We start from the raw sequence: 23,934 nt of genomic DNA on the forward strand, positions 1-23,934 counted from the left end.
TGAGAATGAGAAGGCATGAGATTTCTATTGTGTCACTTGATGTGAATTGTGTAGCAGTGTCATACATGTTTTTCCTAGTAACATGTATTATTAGGAGGTTAGAATAGAGATTGAGTTTAGACTTAACCTTGTGGGATGATTTTCTGGTTACTCAATAGATTTAGATGGGCTCTTGCAATACCACTAGTGTATTTGTGTGTGATTGTCAAGTGATCTTCATTCCTTGGTTTTGTCAAAAACACATCATCATATTGTGCACACATCCTAGCATGAAGAAGATGCACATGGGTCTTAAATAATTGTACTTTTGGGATGGAATGAGGCATGATATTGATGATTTGTTTTCTCAGTGTCTTGAGTGTTAGAGATTGAAGGAAAAGCATAATCTATTGTCAATGATTTAATAATATTAAAATTTATTTTGTTTTAGACTATAGGTTGTGTATAGTACACCCTATAGTCTATAGTGCATTAGTTAAACTTTTTAATGTATTTGTGATGTTGACATGACATGTCCTCTAGTACCACATGAGTTGGGGAAAGATTGGACCTTATGATCTCGTGCTTCATAACAAGAAGCTCTCACGAAACAAGCTAAGCCCCAACCCTAATTTTTTTATATCCTTAATTATTAATTTATAATTATAAGTATAAAATTTTATACTAAAAGTAATCAAATGTTATTAAAATATAAATAATGTTCATATTAAATATTTTGACTAAAATTAATCTTAAAATTATAGAATAAGTACCCCAACTAGATAACATTCTAAACATATAGACAAGCACATTTGAAGATGCTTTTAAAAGAATATTATAATTGTAATATATCTTGTAATATAATTTCCATGATAGAAATATTACAATTTGATTTGTTGTGGAAAATATTTCCTACTTATCAATTGGTGAGCGTAAGGAGCTTTGTTATGAATGATTCACAAGGCTCAACACTTCTTGAAGGTTTTGTAAATGAAGTTACAAAAAAAAGTCGGATTAACCTTGGAGGACCTTGGTATAACACACTTGAGCTAGAGTACTACTGGAATGGGTGACCTCTTGGGAAGTCCTAGTGCTTCATCTTTATGAGCATTAAGTGTTCTATACATTATCATGAGAGACGACTTCTTGTGAGCCACTACTCATGAAACACGGGTCAATGAGTTTTACTCAAAAACTACATAATTGAATCTTGACAACAATATCACAATTTAACTTGCTGTGGAAAACATCTCCTACTTATCAATTTCAAAAATTACATAGTTAAACATGCTAATAGAAATATTACAATATGAATTATTATAGAAAATATCCCCTAATAAGGTTTTTAATTGGGTCTACAAATGAAGTGAGCTTAACCTTGGAAGAAACTTTGTGGTTGCAAGCAAAGTGGACTTCACCTTAGAGGAAACTCACTGGTTAAGTGTGCTTGAATCTTGATGCTTCACCCTTGTAAGCATCACGTAGAAGCAATAAGTGCTACGTGTTCCATTCATTCTCATGAGAGATGGGTTCTTATGAATCTCTACTCATGAAACATGAGTCAATGAGATTGACTCAGAGACTACAAAGTTGAATCTATTTGCAATATCACAATTTGGCTTGCTATGATAAATATCTCCTACTTATCAATTGATGAGCTTAAGAGTTTTATAATGAATGGTTCATAAGGTCCACAACTTGCTGAAGGTTTTATAAAGGGGCTTGTAAACAACGTGGGCTTAACCTTAGAAGGAACTCTATGGTTAAGTGCACTTGAGATGGATTGGGATGGGTGAGCTCCTAGGAAAACTCAATGCTTTTCTTTTGTGAGCACTACTTAGATATAATGAGTGCTAAGTTTTTCATTCATTCTCATGAGAGATGCGTTATTATAAATCACTACTCATAAAACATGGATCATTGAGTTTGACTCAAAAACTACACACTTGAATCTTGATACTGATATTACAATTTGACTTGTAGAAAATATCTCCTACTTATCAATTATTTTTATCTTCTCATAAACCTCTCCTCTACAAATACAATGAACTTGTACAACTTTGACTCCATGGGACCCACATCCTACTTTTCCCTACTTCCAATCCTATAAGCTTAGTTAGGAGACTTTTAGAGTGACAATGATAGAAGGGGGACACAAATAATCATATCTACTCTAAATTAGGCACAATGAAGTTGAAATTTAGGATTAGAAAACAAAAAAATATATTTTGGGTTTGTTGGGTACTTCGACTATTTGGGGGCAGTATGTCAAATTGTGGATGGAGACAAAAATAATTAAGAAGCAACTATTCACAAGTAGTCTCAAGCTTCAAACCTTTGTACTGTATGAATTTATTTTAGCAAAAGTAAGTACTTTTTCATCAAAGGCATTAGTAGTAACCCAATTAATAAGCTATTTAAAGAAGGTTAAAAATGTGGATAACCAATGTTAGGATTAAACTACGAACAAAAATAACAATTACATGCAAATATAACTAATAACAAAAAAATAATAGATCACATGGAAAAGAACACAAGACACTAAGATTTAATGTGGTTCACCCAATTTCTGGGCTACGTCCACCAAATAGCAAGTCCAATATTATTACAATCCAGTGATTACAACCTGATTACAATCTGTAATCCCTTACAACTCAATACTGCCACAAGAACCAATATTCACATCAAAACAATATAACAATCCATAACCCTAAGCCCTTTTACACAAGTATTTTTATGCCACTTTAGGGTTACAACATGTCGACAACGGGAATTTCTTCTTCTTCTGGGCACTACCCCAAATCCCAAACAATTCATGAAGTATATATAATACTTTCTTAATCAGTCACCACAAACTAACAATCTCCCACTTGGGGACTGATCAAACTCCACACTAAACAACAATCTCCCACTTGGAGATTGATCTTGTAGCAATATCGCTACCACATGGGGCTCCCACTAGATCAAACCACCTTGGACTCTGTTGTTCTTTTATTCATGTTAAGTCTAGAAGACCAACCGAAGTTGAAGAGGAATTCAACTTCTCCTTTGTCACTACCTTTGTAAACATATCCACTAGATTTTCATTATTATGTATCTTATCCAGCTTTAATTGTAAATCATCCAACATTGACTGAATGAAATTTTTTTTTCGAAGGTAGAGCTAAATTCTTGGCAAGATGAATGACACTCTAGCTATTTTTAAACAAATAATTATCCCTCTGAGGGTGTCCCAATTCTTCCAAGAAGAATTGAAGCCATACCTTAGCTGCCTCTGTAGCAGCAACATACTTTGCTTCTGTAGTGGATAAAGCATTGACCTTCTGAAACCTAGAAACCCAACTCACAACTATCCCACCAACAGTAAAGCCCTTTTACCCATAGGCAACTTGCATAAATCCCATGTCTTATTTTTCAACAAAGAGTCCATTTCATCTTTCATTGCAGACTCCCACTGAATCTTAGTATCCACCTGCACAACTTCATCATAACATTCAGGTTCACCAACATCAATAAGTAAAATAGAATACAAAGAGGGAGAAAATCTTTATGGGGGTCTAGTTTTCTTGTTGACCATCTAACATTCACTAGTGTGTGTGGTATTTGTTGTTGTGGTTGTTGCACATCATGAGAAATGGATGGAACATCATCTTTTGGAGTATCATCCAACATTGCATAATCATCTTCTTTTTTCTCATGTTGCTGCAATAGATCTTTGTACAACACTTTCTCATCGAATATGACATCCCTACTTTTTACAATTGTATGATTTTCAAAATTCCAAAGCCTATAACCAAATTCATTAATTTCATATTCAACAAATACACATTTCTTTGACTTAGTTTTCAGCTTGGTTCTTTTTTCAGAATCTATATGAGCAAATGCTTCACAACCAAACATTTTGAGAAAAGAATAACTCACCTTCTTACCAGTCCATGCTTCCTTTTGAATACTAGAACCCAAAGGAGTAGAGGGACCTCTATTAATCAAATATACAACAGTATTGATAGCCTCCACCCACATGTGTAAAGGGAGCCCAACATGCAACCTCATGCTTCTTGTACACTCCATTGTAGTCTTGTTCATGCGTTCAACCACTCAATTTTCCTATGGAGTCCTTAGAATAGTTTTCTATCTATGAATACCATTAGCAGAGCAATAATCTTCAAATTCGTAATTGAAATACTCACCACCATTATCAAATCTGAGACATTTTAATTTCTTACTAGTCTCATTTTTAACCAAGCATTTCCATTTCTCAAAAGTTTGAAATACATCAGATCTCTGTCTAAGGAAATAAACCCATACTTTTCTAGTTGTGTCGTCAATAAATGTAACATAATAATGAGAGCCACCAAGGGAAGATACCTAAGCTAGTCCCCATACATCAATATGCACAAGCTCTAATTTCTCCTTTTTTATTTTCCTTCCCAATCTTCACAAAACTCTTTCTTTTTTGTTTTCTATACACATAATTTTCACAGAAATCCATATTAACACATTTCAGACCTAGTAGAACTTTCTTAGAATGAAGTACTTTCATACCTTTCTCACTCATATGCCCAAGTTTGTTGTGCCACAACGTTGTATTAGAATTTATAGTAGCTATTTGTTCTCCCTGCTCAATTCCAGCAATTGTTCTTGAACGTTCATTTTTCTCTGAAACAATTAAAGTAGAAGGAACAACATGACCTGTACAAAGATATAAGGTGCCTACTTTCACACCTTTTGCTACTACAAGGGAACCTTTTGAAACTTTCCAATTTTTATCATTAAAAGTAACTACATAACCCTCATCACTGAGTTGCCCTATTGAAATTAAATTCCTACTTAGCCTTGGAACATGTCTTACCTCATGTAGTGGCCAATGATTCCCATTCTACAACTTAATCTTAATTTTTCTCTTTCCAACAATCTAACAAGGTTCATTATCCTCCAAATAAACAAGCCCAAAATCCCCTTGGACATAATCAATGAAATAACCTCTATGATGTGTAGCATGAAATGAAGCACCAAAATCTAAAACCCATGAATCATCAACACCTTCTAAAGACAAAAGCAAAGCATCCTCTTCAGATTTGTTACTTATCACATTTGCCTCCTTGTCTCCATCTGGTTTACCTCCTTCATTCATTTGGTTCTCTCTATTGAGACCTCCTCCCTTTTGACTTTCCTCTTGATTTCCCATGATTTATAAAATTATTTCCTCTTTCATTTGTTCCGCCTCTGCTTTGTGCGTTCAAAGCACTTCTTGATGTAGATCCTCTTGAGAATTTCTTACATGTTTCCTCACTCAAAAAACACTGATCACATCATCATATTTTAGGGTACTAGATCTAGGAACAGAATTACTTACAGCCATTACCAAGTCGTTCCAGCTTTTAAGCAAAGAACACAAAATCAAGAGAGCCCTAATTTCTTCATCAAAATTGATACCCACATAAGATAACTGATTAGTAATAGTATTAAACTCATTTAAATGATCCACAAGAGATCTACTTTTTGCCATTTTCATATTAAATAAACACTTCATGAGAAATACCTTGTTTGAAGTAGAGGGCTTTTCATACGGTTTCACTAGGGTTTGTATCAACTCTTCTATCATCTTTGCTTTTGTAATATTAAATGCCATTGATGGTACCAAGCATAATCAAATGCTTCCAAATGCCTTTCTATCCAAAAGATCCCATTCATCATTTGACATAGATCCCTGATTCTTGGTTTTACTTTCCAACGACTTCCATAAATCCTTTTGATAAAGATAGTCTTCCATTTGCATCTTCCATAACTGAAAGTTCTACCCATTAAACCTGTCAACCCTCAGCTTACCCTCGTTTTCCATCGCTCCCACTCAACTGAGACTCCCACTCAATCGTGAGACTTTCCTATAGAGGATAATTGAAAAACAACCTTGCTTTGATACCTCTTGTTAGGATTAAACCATAGACAGAAATAACAATTACATGCAAATCTAACCAATAACAGAAAATAATAGATCACACAGAAAAGAACACAAGACACCAAGATTTAACATGGTTCACCCAATCCCTCGGCTACGTCCACCAAACAACAAGTCCAATATTATTACAATCTAGTGATTACAACCTGATTACAATCCGTAATCCCTTACAACTCAATACTACCGTAAGAACCAATTTTTGCATCACAACAATATAACAATCCCTAACCCTAAGCCCTTTTATACAAGTATTTTTTATGCTACTTTAGGGTTACAACATGTTGGCTATATGTCAACCATACATTGGCCACGGGCCAATTTTTTTTTTTTCGGGCACTGCCCTGAACTCCAAAGAATTTATGAAGTATGTATAGTACTTTCCTGATTAGTCACCACAAACTAACAACCAATGCTAGCCCAAAATTGCGATGGAAGAGGGTATTGACCCTAGGAGTAAAACTTGGATGAAACCAAACAAATAGTGGTTGAACAAATGAAACATCAAGTTGTATGAGTGTCTAATATTAATGAGGATATAATAAAGTTTGTAATAGAAAAGTTTCAGTGTTCCATTGAGACTAATCACATTAGTTGAAAAAGAGTATACTACATCAAAGAGTTTAGGGCCCGTTTGGTTGCAAGCATAGGAATTGGGAATTAGAAGATAACATTTGAATGGGAATGGAAATGGGGAATGAGAATAGGAAATTACAATCCAATTCCATTTATCTCTTGTTTGGTTGCACAAACTTGAATTGAAGATTGAAGGTTCGAACCCCATCAAATTTTATGAATGAAAAAGAAAAAACATAATTTATAGAGGGTTTCATCTTCTCACACGCTTATTTTTAACAAATTCATGGTGTTTACAAAAAGAATTTGAAGCAAAAAATAGTAAAGCAGGTGAATCCAAATCCCCACATCGAGCGATCGAATTGCGCTGTTGAGCGATTTGTTGGCCACTGTGCACTGGTCTTCCGTGAGTAGAATCTGAGGAATATATATATATATATATATATATATATATATATATATATATATATATATATATATATATATATATATATATATATATATTCAGTATCATCAGTTTGAAAATTGCCATGATTTTTCATTTTGGGGAGCTCCAACAAGAAGTTATAATGAAGTGGATTTAAAAACATTTTCAAATAAGAAAAAATTAATTTGGGAATGGGAAAAGCAATTCCAATTACAAGTATTTTGGAGAATGGACAAATGCTCATTTTGGGGCAAAATGGGAATACGTATTTCTATTCCTAATTCCAATTTGGTGCACCAAACAAAGAATTAAAAATGAATTCTAATTTTCTATTCCTATTCTAATTGTATTCCAGCAACCAAATGAGCCCTTAACTCAATTGAGAACATGGAGAGAAAGCATATTTAGGGGCATCCATTGAAGGGAAAGTAAGGCACTGTCTACGCAACAACATATTTGCTCCTTGATAAAAAAAAAAAATTGCTAACAAACAATAATATGTTAGCAATTATGTTAGTTAATTGTATTAATATGCGCTAGTAATTTGCAAACATATTGCTAACAAACAATAGTATGTTAGCAATTATGTTATTTAATTGTAAGTATTTAGTAGTAGTACAACAGATCATATCATCCGAGGGACGGGACGAGAGGGATCGGTAAAAAAGCCCAACAAAATATGAGAAGAGAGAACTTGCAGGTTCCACCATGGATACACTTGATATAATTACATGGAATAAAAGCACACTAGACCCTTAATATCATTCATATGGGTGCCACTAAATCATTCAAGCATTGATATACTTTATGGGTGCATTGAAAGACGGGTAACGACAAGGGCAAGTTAGCATACTTTAAAAAGCAACATGTAATAAATACCCACGTTTCCAAATCGATTAACTGGTTTTCAGTGCGCCCGGATATCAAAAAATGGCGCATAAGTCTTCGAAGACGGAGAAAGCCATAAGCTGGCCCGAAATTAAACTCAAAGCAAATCTCGCGGCCAAAAAACTTCAAGGCTCTCACCTTTTCACGGTTTGTTTTTCCTTCGGAATTGAATATTTCATATAACAGTCAGGGGATTGTACCTTTAAGTTCATATTCTTATTGCTGCTCGAATAAATTTGTTACCTCTTGACCCTGAATTTTATCAGTGCATTTCAGATTGCAGTTAAATATGTTTAGAGTATTTGGGTGTTTAATGAAGAATGCCAATTTCAGACTGGGAATAATGCAATAGTTCTGTCCAGCGTACCTATTAAAAGCAGTAACTACAGAATTGAACATAATTCATTAAGCCACTAGGTCACACCTCAGTGACTCGTGATGGGCCTATATTAATACCGAGACCCAGCTCTAAAAGCTCAGGAGTGGCTGTGTAGAGGCAGGTGAAAATATTGGTTAAACATTCGGGCACTGATTAGCCCCTAAATGTTCAGCTACTTAGGCCAAGGACAATTGTAATCTGGCATATCCAAACACAAAAAATAAATTGTACAAGCTACGCTTAGAAATATAATTTAAAATCTCCCCGGAGTGTGTGGATGAGGCTAGGCGCACTTGCTACTTTAAGGCACTGATTTGTCCCTCATCATCTGCCCAGATGACTCAAGGACAGATGTGAGCACCTTCGAAAACCAAATCAAATTTTTTTTACGAGTAATGCTGAGAAATTTAACTTTCATAGAAGGGGTTGTTAATTTGTGTGCAGTTAGACACATTTGAAAACATCAAACTCTTTCTTACACTACTGCATATAACCCCTGAAAAAATGTAGGGAGAAAAAATAATGCAGATATGCCTTGGTTCTGTTTATTTGAGTTTAGTTCCACTGCAACATTCAAAATCAAACCCTCAATGTTTTGAAGTGAAACATCAAATATTCAATCCTCTATCGATATAAGGCCATCTCTCATGCTAAGCTTGCAAAGTAAGATCATGAAATGACTTCAAGGTTCCATTACCTCTGGATACTCCCTCAGTGGAATAATGTGATTTGTTGGTAATCATTTAGGGGACTAACACTTTTCATTCAATGGATATCATACTTCTACACATCTAATGATTTGGCTTCACAACATACAAAGAACATGTAGTTATGATTCTCCAACTTTTCCACTTCAGCTCAAATTTAAACTTAACTTCTATTTCTAACTATGAATGCAAGAAATCATGAATGACTTTGGACTCTACTAGATGTAGCTTAATCAACGACTCTACCCACCTAGTGCAAGCTACTAAGAAACGCTCAAATGGTTTTCAAATCCACATCTCCTCTTCAATCTCATCAAATGGATGCAAACTAAAGATTCAATACCAATTGAAGTTAAGTGCTTCCAATCATTGGCTAGCTACACAAGGCACTCCTACCATTAGTAAAGGCTAGTGGCCCAAATTTGTTGAGTCAATCAAGTAAACATCCACAATCACTTTCATTCTACTTCAACATGAAAACGAATCTACTCCAAGTGAAAGATGAGGAAATCATGCAACACTTCAAAGCAATATTAAGTAATTCACCATGAAAATAAACAATGAATTATCAATCCCTTTGAAAACATCATAGCAACAATTTGATCAAGTCTCTCCCTTAGCTAGCCCACTCTAATCTCCTATTTTGCTGAATTTCAAATGAGAAGGCCTTGGCCTTTTATGGATGTTCAAATACCATAAAGGGCCAAGAGTGATTGAAGATCAAGGGTCAGGATTGATCCCTACAAACCCTAATTAGAATTCCCAAATTTACAACCAATTACATGAAGGTACCACCTTGTGGGCCAGTAAGAAAATTACAATGATTTTTTCAGCCAATGAAAAAATAGGACATTTGGCATGATTTGATTGCTTGTGCTAGAATCTGGAATTTTTTGATTGGAGAAGACAACTAGGCACCACATCATCATCCTTATCCTGAAGATTTACTTAAGAACTTGTGCTTTGAATCTTAGGCTTATAGAAGGTGTTTGTTAAAACTGCAAATATTTCTTGCTCGATTGTTTGAAGACATTTCTTTATGAATAGAAAATATCTCTTGATACTCAACCTTTCTAACCTTGATTAACTCTTCCAAAACTATCAACTCCTGGAGGATTGATGTGATGGTTCATACCTTCAAGTTGCTTCATTTTCAGATCTTTTCCATCCTCTTCAGTTTTCTCACAGTTTGATTTGGATCTGGTTGCACTTGTAAACTTGATGATGTCTTTATGTGATTCGATCCTTTCTTGGCCTTGCACCCAAACTTCTTGTATCTACTTGAAGAATTTTGATCATTTGATTTTTCAATCTAATTGGAATTCACCTTCTCATTCAACATTCATGTGTCTTGGGGCTGAGTTTGATGTCCATTTAAAATCTTGAGCATCTTTGAGTTTCCTCACTCTCTCCTATGCAATTCATCTTGCTAAAACAAAATAAAAGGGGCATTCAATTGTAAGATTATTAAGCAAATGGACAAATAAAGGAAAACTCAGAATTTTGTGAAATACACCTGTAAATAAATCCCATCTTAATAAGATTTTAATCATCTAAATATGAGAAGATTGGGAATTTAGTTTATTACAGTTCTGATTTTGCAATATGAATGCTGGCATCATGCCAAAATCTGAAAGTATATAAATGTTGTGAATCCAAACCTTTTTCTTTTCACCCCGAATTTACAGTTAGCTCCTATCTGCTGAGAAAGATCATCCTTCTCAAATTTATTGCTCTTTCCAGTGAAAATATAAAATCACTCACTTAGAGGGCAATTTTGCTGCCCATAAAATCAGAGGGCAAAATTCGCGACTATTGATTTCAAAATGGTCTTTTTTGTGTGCTCTTTTATGAGGGATGACGTGCCTCAATCTAGAGGCCGACCTGGGAGTAATTGGACCAATTAAAAAATGTTTTATTGAAATGTTCTTGGGCCTTCATAGGCTGACTTAGCCTAAGGCGGCAGATTGACAAAAAAATGCTTATTTCTCCAAAGCTAATGCCAAATGCTGGGCCAACTTGCATGAGGAGTTTGGCATTTTTAGCTGCTTATTCCTGAGATCAAGAGGGGCAGAGATTGGTAAGCTTTGGGGGTAAAATCCCCAGGAGGGGGTGGGATCTGCCTTCTCTTGGGAAATACTTCATATTTCCAAATTCGCTCAAATTTACTTCTTCCCTCCAAGTTAAACTCCAAGCTAAATTCAATTGCCAATGTTGCCTAGGCCAAGATTGTAAGGAAATGGGTATTCACCAATGTGTTGGGGGAAGATTTGTATTGGTGGAGGACAATGGGGGCGGAATTTCAGTGCCTTGAAGGTTTTATACCCATTAGAGGGCGGATTCTGCCCTCTCTTGAGGAATTCTTTCTCCTTCTCAAACTTAATTTCTCAACCAATTTACGCTTCTAATTTGCTCACAAACATCCAAAATTGGCCCGTCTTGCATTTAAAGATAGATGATTTACATGATTTAATGGGGCAGAGATAAAGGTAGGTTGGGAAATTTTCCCCACGAGGCATCGGATTCCTTTGGGTTTTGGGAAATTTTCCCAAGAAGAGGGCGGATTCTGCCCTCTTTTGGGAATTTTAATACTCAAACATTCACTTTACCCACAATTAATTAATTTTACCTCTCCTTATCTAGATATTGCCAAGCTTGCCTTGCAATGATAATGGGTATGATTGTGATAAGAAAAATTCTCTACTTGGAGGGGTTGGGGGCAATTTGCTCATGTTGCATATTTTTTCCTAGGAGGGGGCATAACCCACCCTTTCTTGGGAAATCCTTGAGATTTGGGAATTGTTCTCCCAAAACTTCAACAAATTTTCATCAAAAAACATCATTTTGCACATTTCTTTCACTTTTCGCCTTAAATTGCACTTCAAAATTGTCTTTCAAAGGGTCGGAATTCTGGGGCTTGTTTACAATTTTTACCCAAGACATGGTCGGATTTTGACCTAATGTGGGGAATTTCGCTTGCAAGTTAACTTCCCAATTCATCACTTAATCATTCTTTTAGCTCAAGAGGTAGGAGGATTTATATAAATATAACATTTAATTATAAGAAGACATTTCTTATGCTTTAAGTTATATTTATATATAATGTCAGGATGTTTGAGAGAGGTGTTAACTTCACAAGAGTATAATAAAGATTCTAGATTTTGGGTGTTTCCAAAAAATTTCAGACTTAGCCAAATTTTAGGATTCAGCAAGCCTCTAGCATGGCTAATTCCTACAACCTATCCTGGCCCTCTAAGGTCAAATTGAAGTCAGAACAAGGATTTTCAAAAGGTTTTGACTCATTTCATCACAAATTACTTGCTTTGAACTCCATCTCCTTGACTTGGTTAGCCCGATTTTTGTGCATATCCCTGATAGACTTGACTTCCCAGCAACCCAAAATTGCTCAAGCTCACCCTTTTGACTTGGAAACTTGAAAATTTTGCCAACTAAACCCACTTAAGACCACTACTACTACTACTGCTGCTTAAATGAAAAGAGGGGGCCCCCATTGCATAGGCTCCTACAAATTAGCAAGTCAATCTGGATACTGAAATCAAATGCACCAGAATTGACAGAGAGAGAGTGAGCAAAAATGACATGCAGCCAAATTAGCATTAATGACAAACAAGAAAGAAAACAAAGAACAAAAAGAAGTTTGCCATTTTGATGTGATGCAAAATTGTTTGACTATATAAGAGTGGGAATAATAAACAATGTTTTGTTCCCATTTGAACCATCCTTAGAGGGGAGATGTCAGAGAAGAGACATCATCAAGGATATGCATGGATGTTCTTCTAGAAAAAGAAGATTGGTACATTAGGCATGCTACCAAATATTGTGTTGGACCGAATCTTATGATGGTAGCTCCAAAGAAGTTTTGATCTAGGATTCATTAGTCATTTGATGATCATTGTAGATAAAGTGAGATTCTTGAAGCGAATATCTTTGATGATTGAGATTATGAGTATCCTTCTATATCAAGAGGGAGCATGACATTTCATTAGAGGCAACCTTGGACAAAGAGGTCAGGAGGTTAATACACATACTTAAGAGAACCACATTATCTTAATATCTAATGTTGCCAAGCCTGAGGATAAATTCATAGTTTAGTACATTCACTCATGTTATTATGGATCAAGGTATGCTTTCATGATAGAGGGAAGAAATAGAGGATATGTTTCAGTTGACTTTTGAGGATCTAGATCGTATTTATGTAGGAGTAGACCATGTTGAGATGGATTCTCTAGTGATCAAGAAATTGTAGCAATATTCATGAGGTGAAGTTCCATATGGGTAGACTAAAAGGTCTTTATGCAAACTCCCAAACCGTAGCTTGGAATACTATTCATTCAGAGTAGATTATCACTGAAGATCTGACAACTGGTATTTTCTCCAAGCCTTTTGCCAAAGTGAAGTTTGTACATTATTGAAGACAAGCTTGAAGTAATGGATCAAAGCCTTTAGTGAAAGGGAGCCTCAACATCAACGATTACCTAAGATGTACTATAATGCATCCTTCTTTGTGAGAGAGAAGTTTGAGGTGAAAGCCTTTGTTCCACCCTCTAGAAATGTTCATCGTGGATGTCATGTGAGTTACTACATGACTTTTTGAAACATCATGGAATGTGATGATCTTTTATTGATGTTTGTTTATGGTTACTACAGTAAGATGACGATCTTACAATAGTCTAACCTTCTATCATGATGAATGTCATATGGTTGATATCTAAGTAGATCATGATAGATTATATCTTGTAAATCAATATCAACTGAGAGAGAGATGTGTTCACATAGATATTTATGAGTTGTATTGTATAGATATATCATGGTGGATTTAATATCCATGGACAAGCCATGATTTTGATGTCCCTATGGTAAGTATCATCTAGGTGATACGAGTGCACATACCTAATGGATATATTGAGTACTCGGTGAATATCATGAGACTTGATATTTGTATGTCATTACTCCAAGTACTTGGTAAATATCATGAGACTTGATATGTGTAGGCCATTATTCCTAATATCATGAGATGATATTATTATGGTGGATATCTCCAAATCAAGATATCTGTGGAAATGCCTTACAATCTCTCACAGATAACTTGAGATATGGCATGGTGTATACTATGAGACATAGTATTGGAGATACCATGTGCAGATATTTTCTTGGTAGGCATCATGGGATTTTATGCCAGTGCACATATTAGGAAAATATAGGTATGATGAATATCATATGGTCAATATTCCTTGTTGAATCATACTTCTGATGATATCTAAAGATAACATCTAATTTGGTGTGTATATGTTCATATCCTTAAATGCATCATTTCTGAGAATATCATATTGAGATGATATCTCTCTGTATTGCTTGAGGGCAATGTGTGTCAATTCTATAACAATCCTCCCTAGCTAAGAGGGAGTGTTAAAGTTGTAGCTTCAGTTGGATTGATTTAACCATGAGATACATTGTTATGATTAGTAATTAATCATTAGACAATTAATGTGCATATATATATATATATTTATATAATTATAGATAAAATTAACAATTGTCTAATAATTACTAATCATAAATAATGAAACAATATGTATTAATGAATAGACATGTCCCTCCATGGGACATGTCTCGCCTTGTCTCATCCACAATATAAACACAAGAGAGATTGCCGCCTTTGGGATACACAGAAATCACAGGCAGTGTATTTTATTTGCAGTGATGATACCTAAACAATAAACAATCATCATCCTTGTAGAATACATAAGGGGCAGAAGCAATCCCAAGCATCCAAGAGATGTATAGGTTGAAGAGTTAAGTCATAGAGTGAGCGTTTTTTACTGTAAGTAGGCTCCAACAAAACAAAGAGGGAAGTGGGACAGTTAGTGATTGATCTTAGAAGCAGAACATTGAATGTTTTGTCTGTTGTAGATGCATGATGACTAATATTCTATGTAGATTGGAGACAGTGGATAAGAAGGCCAATAAGATCTCACTTTTGCTGGAATTTTGTGTAGCATAATAATGCTTCTATTTTCCATTCTTCCATTGCTTTCTCTTGTACCTTCATGTTTAGTTGTTTGTTTGAATGCTAGAATAGTTCAATTCTCCTTTGAATCTGTAATTAGCAAGCTATGAATATCCATTCTAGTTTATGGATTAGGAAGTATCTAATCAAGAAAAACTTGCTCCCTGTTGTTGCTCTTGAAGGAGCATATGGTCACCCACTCCTTTGTTTTTCTCATTATCAAATCATTGGTTTTGAACTATGTTCCCCCGAGTTTCCGGTACGGGGACGGTGGGGGACAGCTATATATATATAGGGAAATTTTAAAATATACATTGAAATTTGTAAACATACATGTCATTCATATGAAACTAAGCACAAAGCATGTCATTTAAACATAATAGAACCATAACATACAAAATTTGAATGCCATCTACGAAATGATATGCGATTTTACTATTTAAGTACCTAATTGTCAAAATGCATATTAATACAATATCAGAGAACATTGAACAATGAACATTAAGTTATTAACAATTGTCAATATCATAAAACTCATAATGATAAGCATGATAAATCTGAAAATCAAAATCAAAATATGCCCAAAGCTATAGGCCCAAAGGGTAGAGGGCTGTCATAAAGTAATAAGTATCATATTATCAATGTATCATAATCATGTTCATGTTCAACACAAAAAGCAAAACATAGAAAATGAAGCAAATTGCTGCTCCTATTCTGCCTCTACTTCCATGGCATCAAAATCAGAGTCCTCCTCACTGTCATCCTCCACAGGAAGCGTAGTCTCATCTAATGGAACCCCAACCAGTCCTGGTGCTGTGTCATCCTCATCTATGTGGGCCACATCCTCAGGCTCAACATCCCATCGCAAAGTTGGTGTCTGCCTATACTTTGGAGTCTAATGATCGGGAAGTCGAAGCGCATGATGCACTGTCACTAGCTTCTCGGCTCTTTTAGAGGTAAGTCTATTCCTCTTGATAGAGTGGATATATGAATATGTGGACCAATTCCTCTTTGCAGCTGAGGAACTAGGAACCTGTGAAAGGAGGCGACTGGCAAGTATCTTTAACTCAGGTGTATCTCTCCCATGCCAGGTCCACCATCCAAATAGGATTCCTCTATGCCAAAACAACTCTATCCAACCTTGCTTGTGGCTTACCCAAGTTTGGGACACGAAGGTTGGTGAAGTCAAGGAACTATGCACGAAGAGTAGAGGCATCTTGAGCTGAATACATCTTATCAATTGCTCTTGTGAAGCCATCCAAAACCTCATGATCATCACATGGAAGGCCCCTTCCGCCCAACTGTGCATACCATTTGGGATTTAGAGCAAAGGCTGCCATGTGAAGTGGGGTATTCATCATATTCCACCTTCACGTCACAATAGGCCTAATATGCTCCTCATAAAAGCCCAATGTAGGATCCTTTGCCGCAACAATTCTCTTCATCTTACCCAACACGTTGTCAATAGTCTCATAGATCTCTCCCAAACTAGGAGCATTAGTATCAGCATATCTAATGACATCAACAATGGGTGCTATGACAGAGCAAATATATCTGCAAGATCAAGATGCCAACAAAAATAAAAATCAGAATTAGAATTTTAAGAATTTTAAGATTATTAGTAAGAAAATCAGCAAGCAAAAGACTAATAGTAAATTTAAAAATCAACAACTTACTTCATCGTGGACCACCAACTCTCATCAAGGATCCTTTGCCTCACCGTTTTTCCTTCAGAAGACTTAGAATGAGACCATCGTCCCCACTCTGGATTCACCACCATCAATTGAAGGGCCTTATACACCTCAATTATCCTCTCCATCAAGATGAAATATGTGCAATACCTATAACGACAATTAAAAATTAAAAATTTAAACTTAAACATTAATGATTAAAATTTAAAACAAAAAGCATCACATGTAGATAAACTTATAAATAATTTTTTTAAATAACTTAAAGTTAAAACAAACTAAAAGTAAACTATAATTATGATTGACATACCTTGTCTCAGCTGGTTTGAGGAACTCCTTCTTAGAGAAGGACCTGAATAGAGCAAGTGAAGTGTGGTGGTTGCAAATAAACATTTGTACTTCTCTAGCTTCTAGCACTGCTTGTTTCACCCATTCAATCTTCCCTATGTCCTTCAATGCATTGTTCAAGGAATGAACACAACAAGGGGTCCAAAATATGTGCCTATAAGCACCCTCTATCATCAAACCAGCTGATTTGTACACAGGTGCAGAATCTGTGATAACCTGTACAACATTAGAGGGCCCAATCTCCTCTATGGCATCTCGCAAAATAGTGAACTGGAAATTTGCATCCTTCTTCTTTCCTGAGCAATCTATGGCTCTTAAAAAATAAGAGCCAGCAGGGGATGTGACAATGATATTGATGAGTGGCCGATGTCTAACATCGGTCCACCCATCCATCACGATAGAGCAGCCTGTCCTAACCCAAGTGCGTCTCATATCCTCAAATAACAAAACAACTTTTGAGTACTCTTCATCTAGGATAGTGGTTCGTAGCTTATGCTCACCGAGGGGTACAAATGAGGAATTCATGCTCAAAATATCTTTCACCATTTGTTTATAATAAGTGGAACGGGCTGTATTATATGGGATACCATTAGCAACAAAGAATCTACCAATGGATGCCTCACACTTCTCCTTTGCTTGTGCATTAAACATACTTTCTACTGAGCCCTTCTCACCACTACTTATCTTTCTCTTCCCTCTAGACCCACTAGGGCTGCCACTAGTACCAATGGCGGATGAAATATGCCTAGATGATTGCGAGGGAATGGATGCTGATGTCATTGTCAAATTTTGTCCCTCCATTTCAGCCTCTAAGTGCAATCTTTGACATTCTAATTTTTTTTCATCGGTTAGGTTAGGACAAGCTTTGACTCCTTGGCATGAAACACTTAAAAAATGTGACTTCACTCTTGTATAGCTACCCCTAAAATCATCAAGACAAACATGGCAATCCCACACCCTAGTCCCTCCCGAATTCTTTTTATCTTTTGGCCGAGGTGTGACATATTGGAGAAGAGGTTTTTTCCTATTGAAAAGACCCTTTACAAAATTCTTCATAATGGCGGAAGGGCATTTAAACAAATCAGTTTTAGGATTGGGTTTTTGCCTAGTGTCAATACTAGCAACATCAACCCCTACATTTTCTTCTTCACTACTACTACTTGTACTCCCACTGCTGCTCATTGTGTTTAAATATGCAATTGAATAGATATATGAGCTGAAACAATGAAAAAATAAAAAAAATTCAGACTTTGCAAGTTGCAAATTTATTAAAAAAATGATAGATGAAAGAGTTTTATACTTACTTGGTGGACAAAATAGAAGATCAAACCCTTGGTCAAGCTCTTAGAAGCAAAAATATTACCTTCTCTACTTGCAAAATGAAAACTTCAGCCGGCTGCAACATAAAATGAAAACCAAACAATTGTTAAAACAACTTAAATGTGTGGAGTTATATACATTTTAGAGTTTTTGGAGGAGTGGGGCCCACTAGCCGACCAAGGAGGCATTAAATATTTTTTTTATGTTTTTAAAAAAAAGTTTTGAGCATATGAAAAAGGGGGACGGCCGGCCGTACCTGGTACGGTTAGGGGACGGCTAGATGTCCCCTTTCCATATTGGGTATGGCTGGCCGTCCCCCTTTTGTTCCCCCCACGTCCCCAAGTTTTCAAAACGTCCCTTGAAAAAAAAGGTCATTTGGGGACGGCTGGGGGACGTCTCATACCCGTCCCCCCGTCTAGGGACGTCCTCGTCCCCGAAACGTCAGGATTTAGGCCGGGTACGCGTACTCAGGGAACATAGGTTTTAAATGACATCCTAAACTTTCCTATCTTTTTCTTTTTGACGTGCCTTATTAGTGAGGGTAATTATGAACACCTCTTTTTAATGTGCCTTAGGTTTCATCTTTAGTATCTGTTGCTTCTCAATACTTGAAAGGTTCCCTATCCCCTGTACCTCTAGAGCTTCAACCTACCACATGGTTACCAAATCTCCTAGCTTAGGACGCTTCAACTGCAGCCTCTCGAATGTAGAAGTTGATGTGAGTCATCCTTGATGTTCAATCAATCTCCAATAATCATATTCCACCTCTTGCATTGCCTCAAATTTTATGGTATGATTCAGGTGTAGCCAAACTTTTGCAATGGAATCTTTCTCTTGTCAAGGCTACTTTTAATTGAAATTCTCATATAATAGGCTCACATTGTAGGTTTGACACAAAGGTTTGTAGATGCTCTAAATCGTCTCTTTGTAGTGGTCTCCCATGTTTGCTTGTTAGTGTTAGAATTTTGTCAGAAACAATAATTGTACTATGACCTAATGCTTATGTCATGTCCCCATTTTTATAAGATTTTATAATAAATAAATTAATAATAGAATAAATAATAAATTATAATATAATTTATTATGACTTATTATTAATATAATAAGAAACTAAGAACATATAATACATATTGATCGATATAATCATATCATCTATTATATATGATTATAATATAATAAATGAATGACAAATGGTAATTAGTTTAGATAAAACTAATTATTAATAACCAATATATAATAGATAATAAATAAGAATTTGATACGTTACCTAATGTAATAAACAATGATGATAGATGAATATTGCCATTAACACAGTGTATAACATTGTGTTACATGTCCGCATTTATCAACAAGATACATTTGAAATAATATATATGAATGTACATATATTATCTTTACAAATGTTTGCTACACCTTGAACGTATTAGTAAAACCATATAAAATATTAAATTAAATGACACCTAAATCTTTACTTAGAAGATATTAACTGAAGTGTTATTTAAGGTTGAATTTAATATCGATTATTAACTACTACTGATATGGATGAATATTGACTAAGCCGGAATGGCTAAATATAATGACATGAACGTCTTCCACAATTATAAATCACTCCAAATAAACATTGCAAAACTAGAACATCTTATTATTAATGGAAAACAAGATGTGATCTATGTATTTATGAAATTGCCATTCATATAAGATATCAATTTAAATAATTTCCCAAGGCCATGGTGGATTTTGACATGTCTAGCAAAACATAACCAATGCCAAATGGCAATTCTTATCACGCAGGTATGATTATTAGTATGGAGTTGATCGAATGGTTGCAAATAAGCTCTAGTAGTGAAAGCTAAGAGGTACGATTAGTATAGATGCGTCTATTGATCACAACCTATTGTATTTCAAAGGATATATGAAGGCATTCATTCAGAACAAAAAGGGATATACACTCAGGCTCTGTAGAAATGATTTAAGTATCAAACCACAAGTATAGAAAGGGGGAGGTGGGGGAAAAGGATGGGAAGCAGATAGTGAATTATATAACAAAGATATATATTCAATAATAATACTCTCAATTGGCGGCAGATGAAAACTACAGTACACACTAGGCAGGGAAACTTGTACGCTTACCTATTTTTAATATCTAAAGAACAGGACGGAGATAAAGAAGTCAACACAGATACCGTTAGAAATGAATCGAATGGGTGACTGACTCAGCAAAGGAATATATATATATATATATATATATATATATAAGCAGTTGACAAGGCTCAATCAGCTGTTGTGTTAAAGGGAAAAACAAGTAGAATACAGATTTCACTTTCATATCCGTATATCTGGAGGCTTTCACCAATATAAATGCAAATTCTATCCATCCATATATAATTGATCGAGTTATACATCAGATGCATTGGTGAAGTGGAGTGGAGAATTGTTTAATCTGATTTTGATTCTCAGAAGTTATAATCTGACCTGGGCAGTGTTGTGGTAGTTTAGCTCTAAATAAATTGTGTACCATTTCCTATAAAACCACAACAATCAAAGTACATCAGCAAACCATAAGTAAGTCAGAAAACTAAGTATTTATATTGCAAGCAAACTGTTTGACAAAATTTCTCTTAGTAGAACAGATCAGAAATAATTGGAGAACAGAGTACAAAGTATGCCATTACAGATTGAAGTATAGTGACATCAAAATATCAAACTTAGTAATTATATTCTATTATTCGACAAGGGACATTACAGCCTACAAGCTAATAATAAACCTAATAAAAGAATAAATAATTTCCATATTGAATATGATATAGCATTGTTACAAAGAATAAAGGACAAATGTAGACCTATTGGATTCATGAATCAAGGAGATGACATGGCCAAGACGTTAAGCCTTTAACTCCCAATTGTTAGAATCTGAAAAGATTAATAACCAAAAAAACTAGTGCAAAGAATAGATATCTAAACTATGAATGCAAATGATACAAAATCAAAATAGTAACATAGAGTTAATCTCCAAGAGAGTAATGCAAATGCTAGAAATAAAATAGCATTAAGAGGATGAAAAAGAAATCGATTCCAAATACAAGCCAGGTAGCATGCTTATATAGACTAGGAAGAGGGAGAAAGTGTCAACACCGACCAATAAGGAGCAACCATCTATCGGATTAAAGGTAGCAAAGTATCTTCCTATGATAGCTATGGATGCTCACATGTAGGAAGGTGACACCTCGCAACCACCTACTAAATAAGACATGCTTTATTAACCTAAGCAAGATTATTAAAAGTGTAGGAAAAACCTAGCAATATAGGGAAAAATAAATAATCCACTAGGAAATAAAAAAACTACACTAACACCCCCCATAAGCGAAGCTTAGGTGAATGTAGAAATGGGTCCTGGCAAGTCAGGCTTGATGAGGTACACATGTACATAAAAGTCCCCTAAAAGAGAGAGAAAAGAGACTCCCCAAAAAGTCAAGACTCTGAGCGAGAGGAAGAGGCCCCCCCAAAAGATGACGCATCCTGCACCCCCAGCAAAGCTCACAAATGAACGAACTTTCTCTCAGTGAAGGGTTTGGTGAAGATATCAACAACCTACTCGGAAGTCGGACAATAGCGAAGGTCGATGACATGACCATGGATGAGCTCTTGGACGTAGTGCATGTGGATCTCTATGTGTTTGGTCTGTTGATGATGGACTAGATTCCGCAAGATTTGAATGACACTTTGGTTGTCACAAAATATGACTGATGGCCCTCTGATTTGGATGCCAAACTCAGTGAGAAGATGTTGAAGCCAAATGGCCTTAGTGGCGGCATTCATAGCCCCCAGATACTCAGCCTCAGTAGAAGATAGAGCAATAGTAGATTGTTTTTTGCTCGACCAACAAAAAGGACCTGAACCAAGTGAGAAGCTATAACCTAAAGTAGACTTGTGATCTTGAGAATCACCCGCCCAATCTGAATCTGTGTAGCACACCAAATCAAGCTCAATACTTGATGCGTAGTGAATCCCATAATTGTGAGAACCTTGAATGTAGTGAAGGATCCGCCTGGCTGCTTTTCGGTGCAACTCATGAGGCTCCTGCATGAATCGAGAGACCATGCCTACAACATATGAGATGTCGGGTCTCGTATGAGTTAGATAAATGAGACTCCCAACAAGTTGGCGATACAAGGTGCCATCAACAAGTGGAGAAGAACACTGAGCCTCAAATTTGACTCCAAAAAGGAAGGGAGTCGGAGCAGGCTTACAGTCAGTGATATGAAACCTTGAGAGTAAATCTAGAGCATACTTGGACTGTGTAATGGTGATCCCGGAAGGAGACTAAAAGATCTCAATCCTGAGAAAGTAATGCAACAAGCCCAAGTCAATCATCAAAAAGCTGTCCTGAAGGGCAACTTTGATAGCCTTAATGGTGGGTGAAGAACTTCTTGTGGTCAGCAAGTCATCAACATACAAAACCAAAAATAGAAGTGAAACACCCTATTGCAGAATGTAGACATTAGGATCAAAATGGCACCGAGTGAACCCAACTGAGAGAAGGAAGGAGTCCATCTTGGCATACTAGGCTCGAGGAGCTTGTTTGAGGCCATAGAAAGACTTCCGAAGACAACACACAAGTGAAGAATCCTGAAGGAAACCTTGTGGCTGCTCCATGTAGATCTCCTCATGAAGGTCACCGTGAAGAAAAGCACTCTTCACATCCATCTAATGTACTTCCCAACAATTAGCTGCAGCAATGGCAAGAACAAGTCAAATGGAATTCATTTGGGCAACTGGCGCAAAAGTCTTAGAGTAGTCAATCTCAGGAACCTGAGAGAATCCTTTGGCGACCAAGCGAGCCTTGTGCTTGTCAACTGACCCATCTGCTGCAATTTTGTCCAATAGATCTACTTACATCGAACAAGTATTCTTCCCTTAGGAAGAGGGACAAGATCCCAAGTGTGGTTCCTCATCAAGGAACTATACTCTTCCTACATAGCTATATCCCACTCAGGAATACCAGAAGCCTCGTGAAAGGACTATGGATCTGAGGCAGTAGCAATGAAGACATGTGGAGCATCTTGGAATTGTGAATGAGTCCGCCTAGTGTTTGATGGATCCCCAACCCAATCACCTACAGACTGCAAGGTCTGTCTAGCCCAAAGTGGACCGGAAGATGGAGAATTTGGAGGGGAATCATTAAACTCTGAATGATGACTAGGAGAGGAAGGAGGTGAGATCTCTGAATCACTCTCTGCATCAGAAGTGGAGGTAGAAGATTGCTTAGGTGAATCTGACTCATCAGAAGATCTGTCATGTATTCTAAGTGACTCCTATGTCAAAGTAGAAGGAGTTGGAGAAGTGATAGAAAGTGAGCTTGAAGATCCCTCCTCAAACTGAACACTCCTCTCAATGAACAACTCATGTGTAGTAGGGTGGAGCAACCGATAACCCTTCACACCATCAGGATAACCTACAAATATGCAAGGTCTGCTCTGCGGATCCAAGGCCTTGCATTTCTCTGCAGGAATGTGGGCTCATGCAGGAGAGCCAAAAACTCGAAAGTGCTTAATTGATGGTTTCCAACCGCTCCAAGCTTCAAAAGGAGTAACTCCCTTCAAGGCTTGGTGAGGAATACGGTTCTGGATATAACAAGCAC

At 36.2% G+C, this 23,934-nt stretch overlaps 1 protein-coding gene across 8 annotated transcripts in view; it reads left to right on the top strand.

Annotated features, from left to right (window-relative positions):
- The first annotated feature begins 7,575 nt into the window (after positions 1-7,575).
- The window catches only part of LOC149556410 (2-oxoglutarate (2OG) and Fe(II)-dependent oxygenase superfamily protein), a 76,409-nt gene continuing 60,050 nt past the window's right edge, over positions 7,576-23,934 (top strand). For 2 of the 8 annotated variants that reach the window (XR_016364701.1, XM_089830707.1), the window contains exon 1: positions 7,576-7,973. Coding sequence is in view for 5 of the 8 variants with exons in the window: in XM_089830707.1 (XP_089686833.1) it covers positions 7,869-7,973 (105 nt within the window). In the remaining 3 variants the exon portion in view is untranslated. The remainder of the gene's footprint in view (positions 7,974-23,934) is intronic. The other 6 variants (XR_016364699.1, XR_016364700.1, XM_089830710.1 and 3 more) reach the window with 4 other exon arrangements.

This window comes from Cupressus sempervirens, chromosome 5 (assembly GCF_028749045.1).
Source record: "Cupressus sempervirens isolate cs-2001-9-10 chromosome 5, ASM2874904v1, whole genome shotgun sequence".
Taxonomy (NCBI): Eukaryota; Viridiplantae; Streptophyta; class Pinopsida; order Cupressales; family Cupressaceae; genus Cupressus; species Cupressus sempervirens.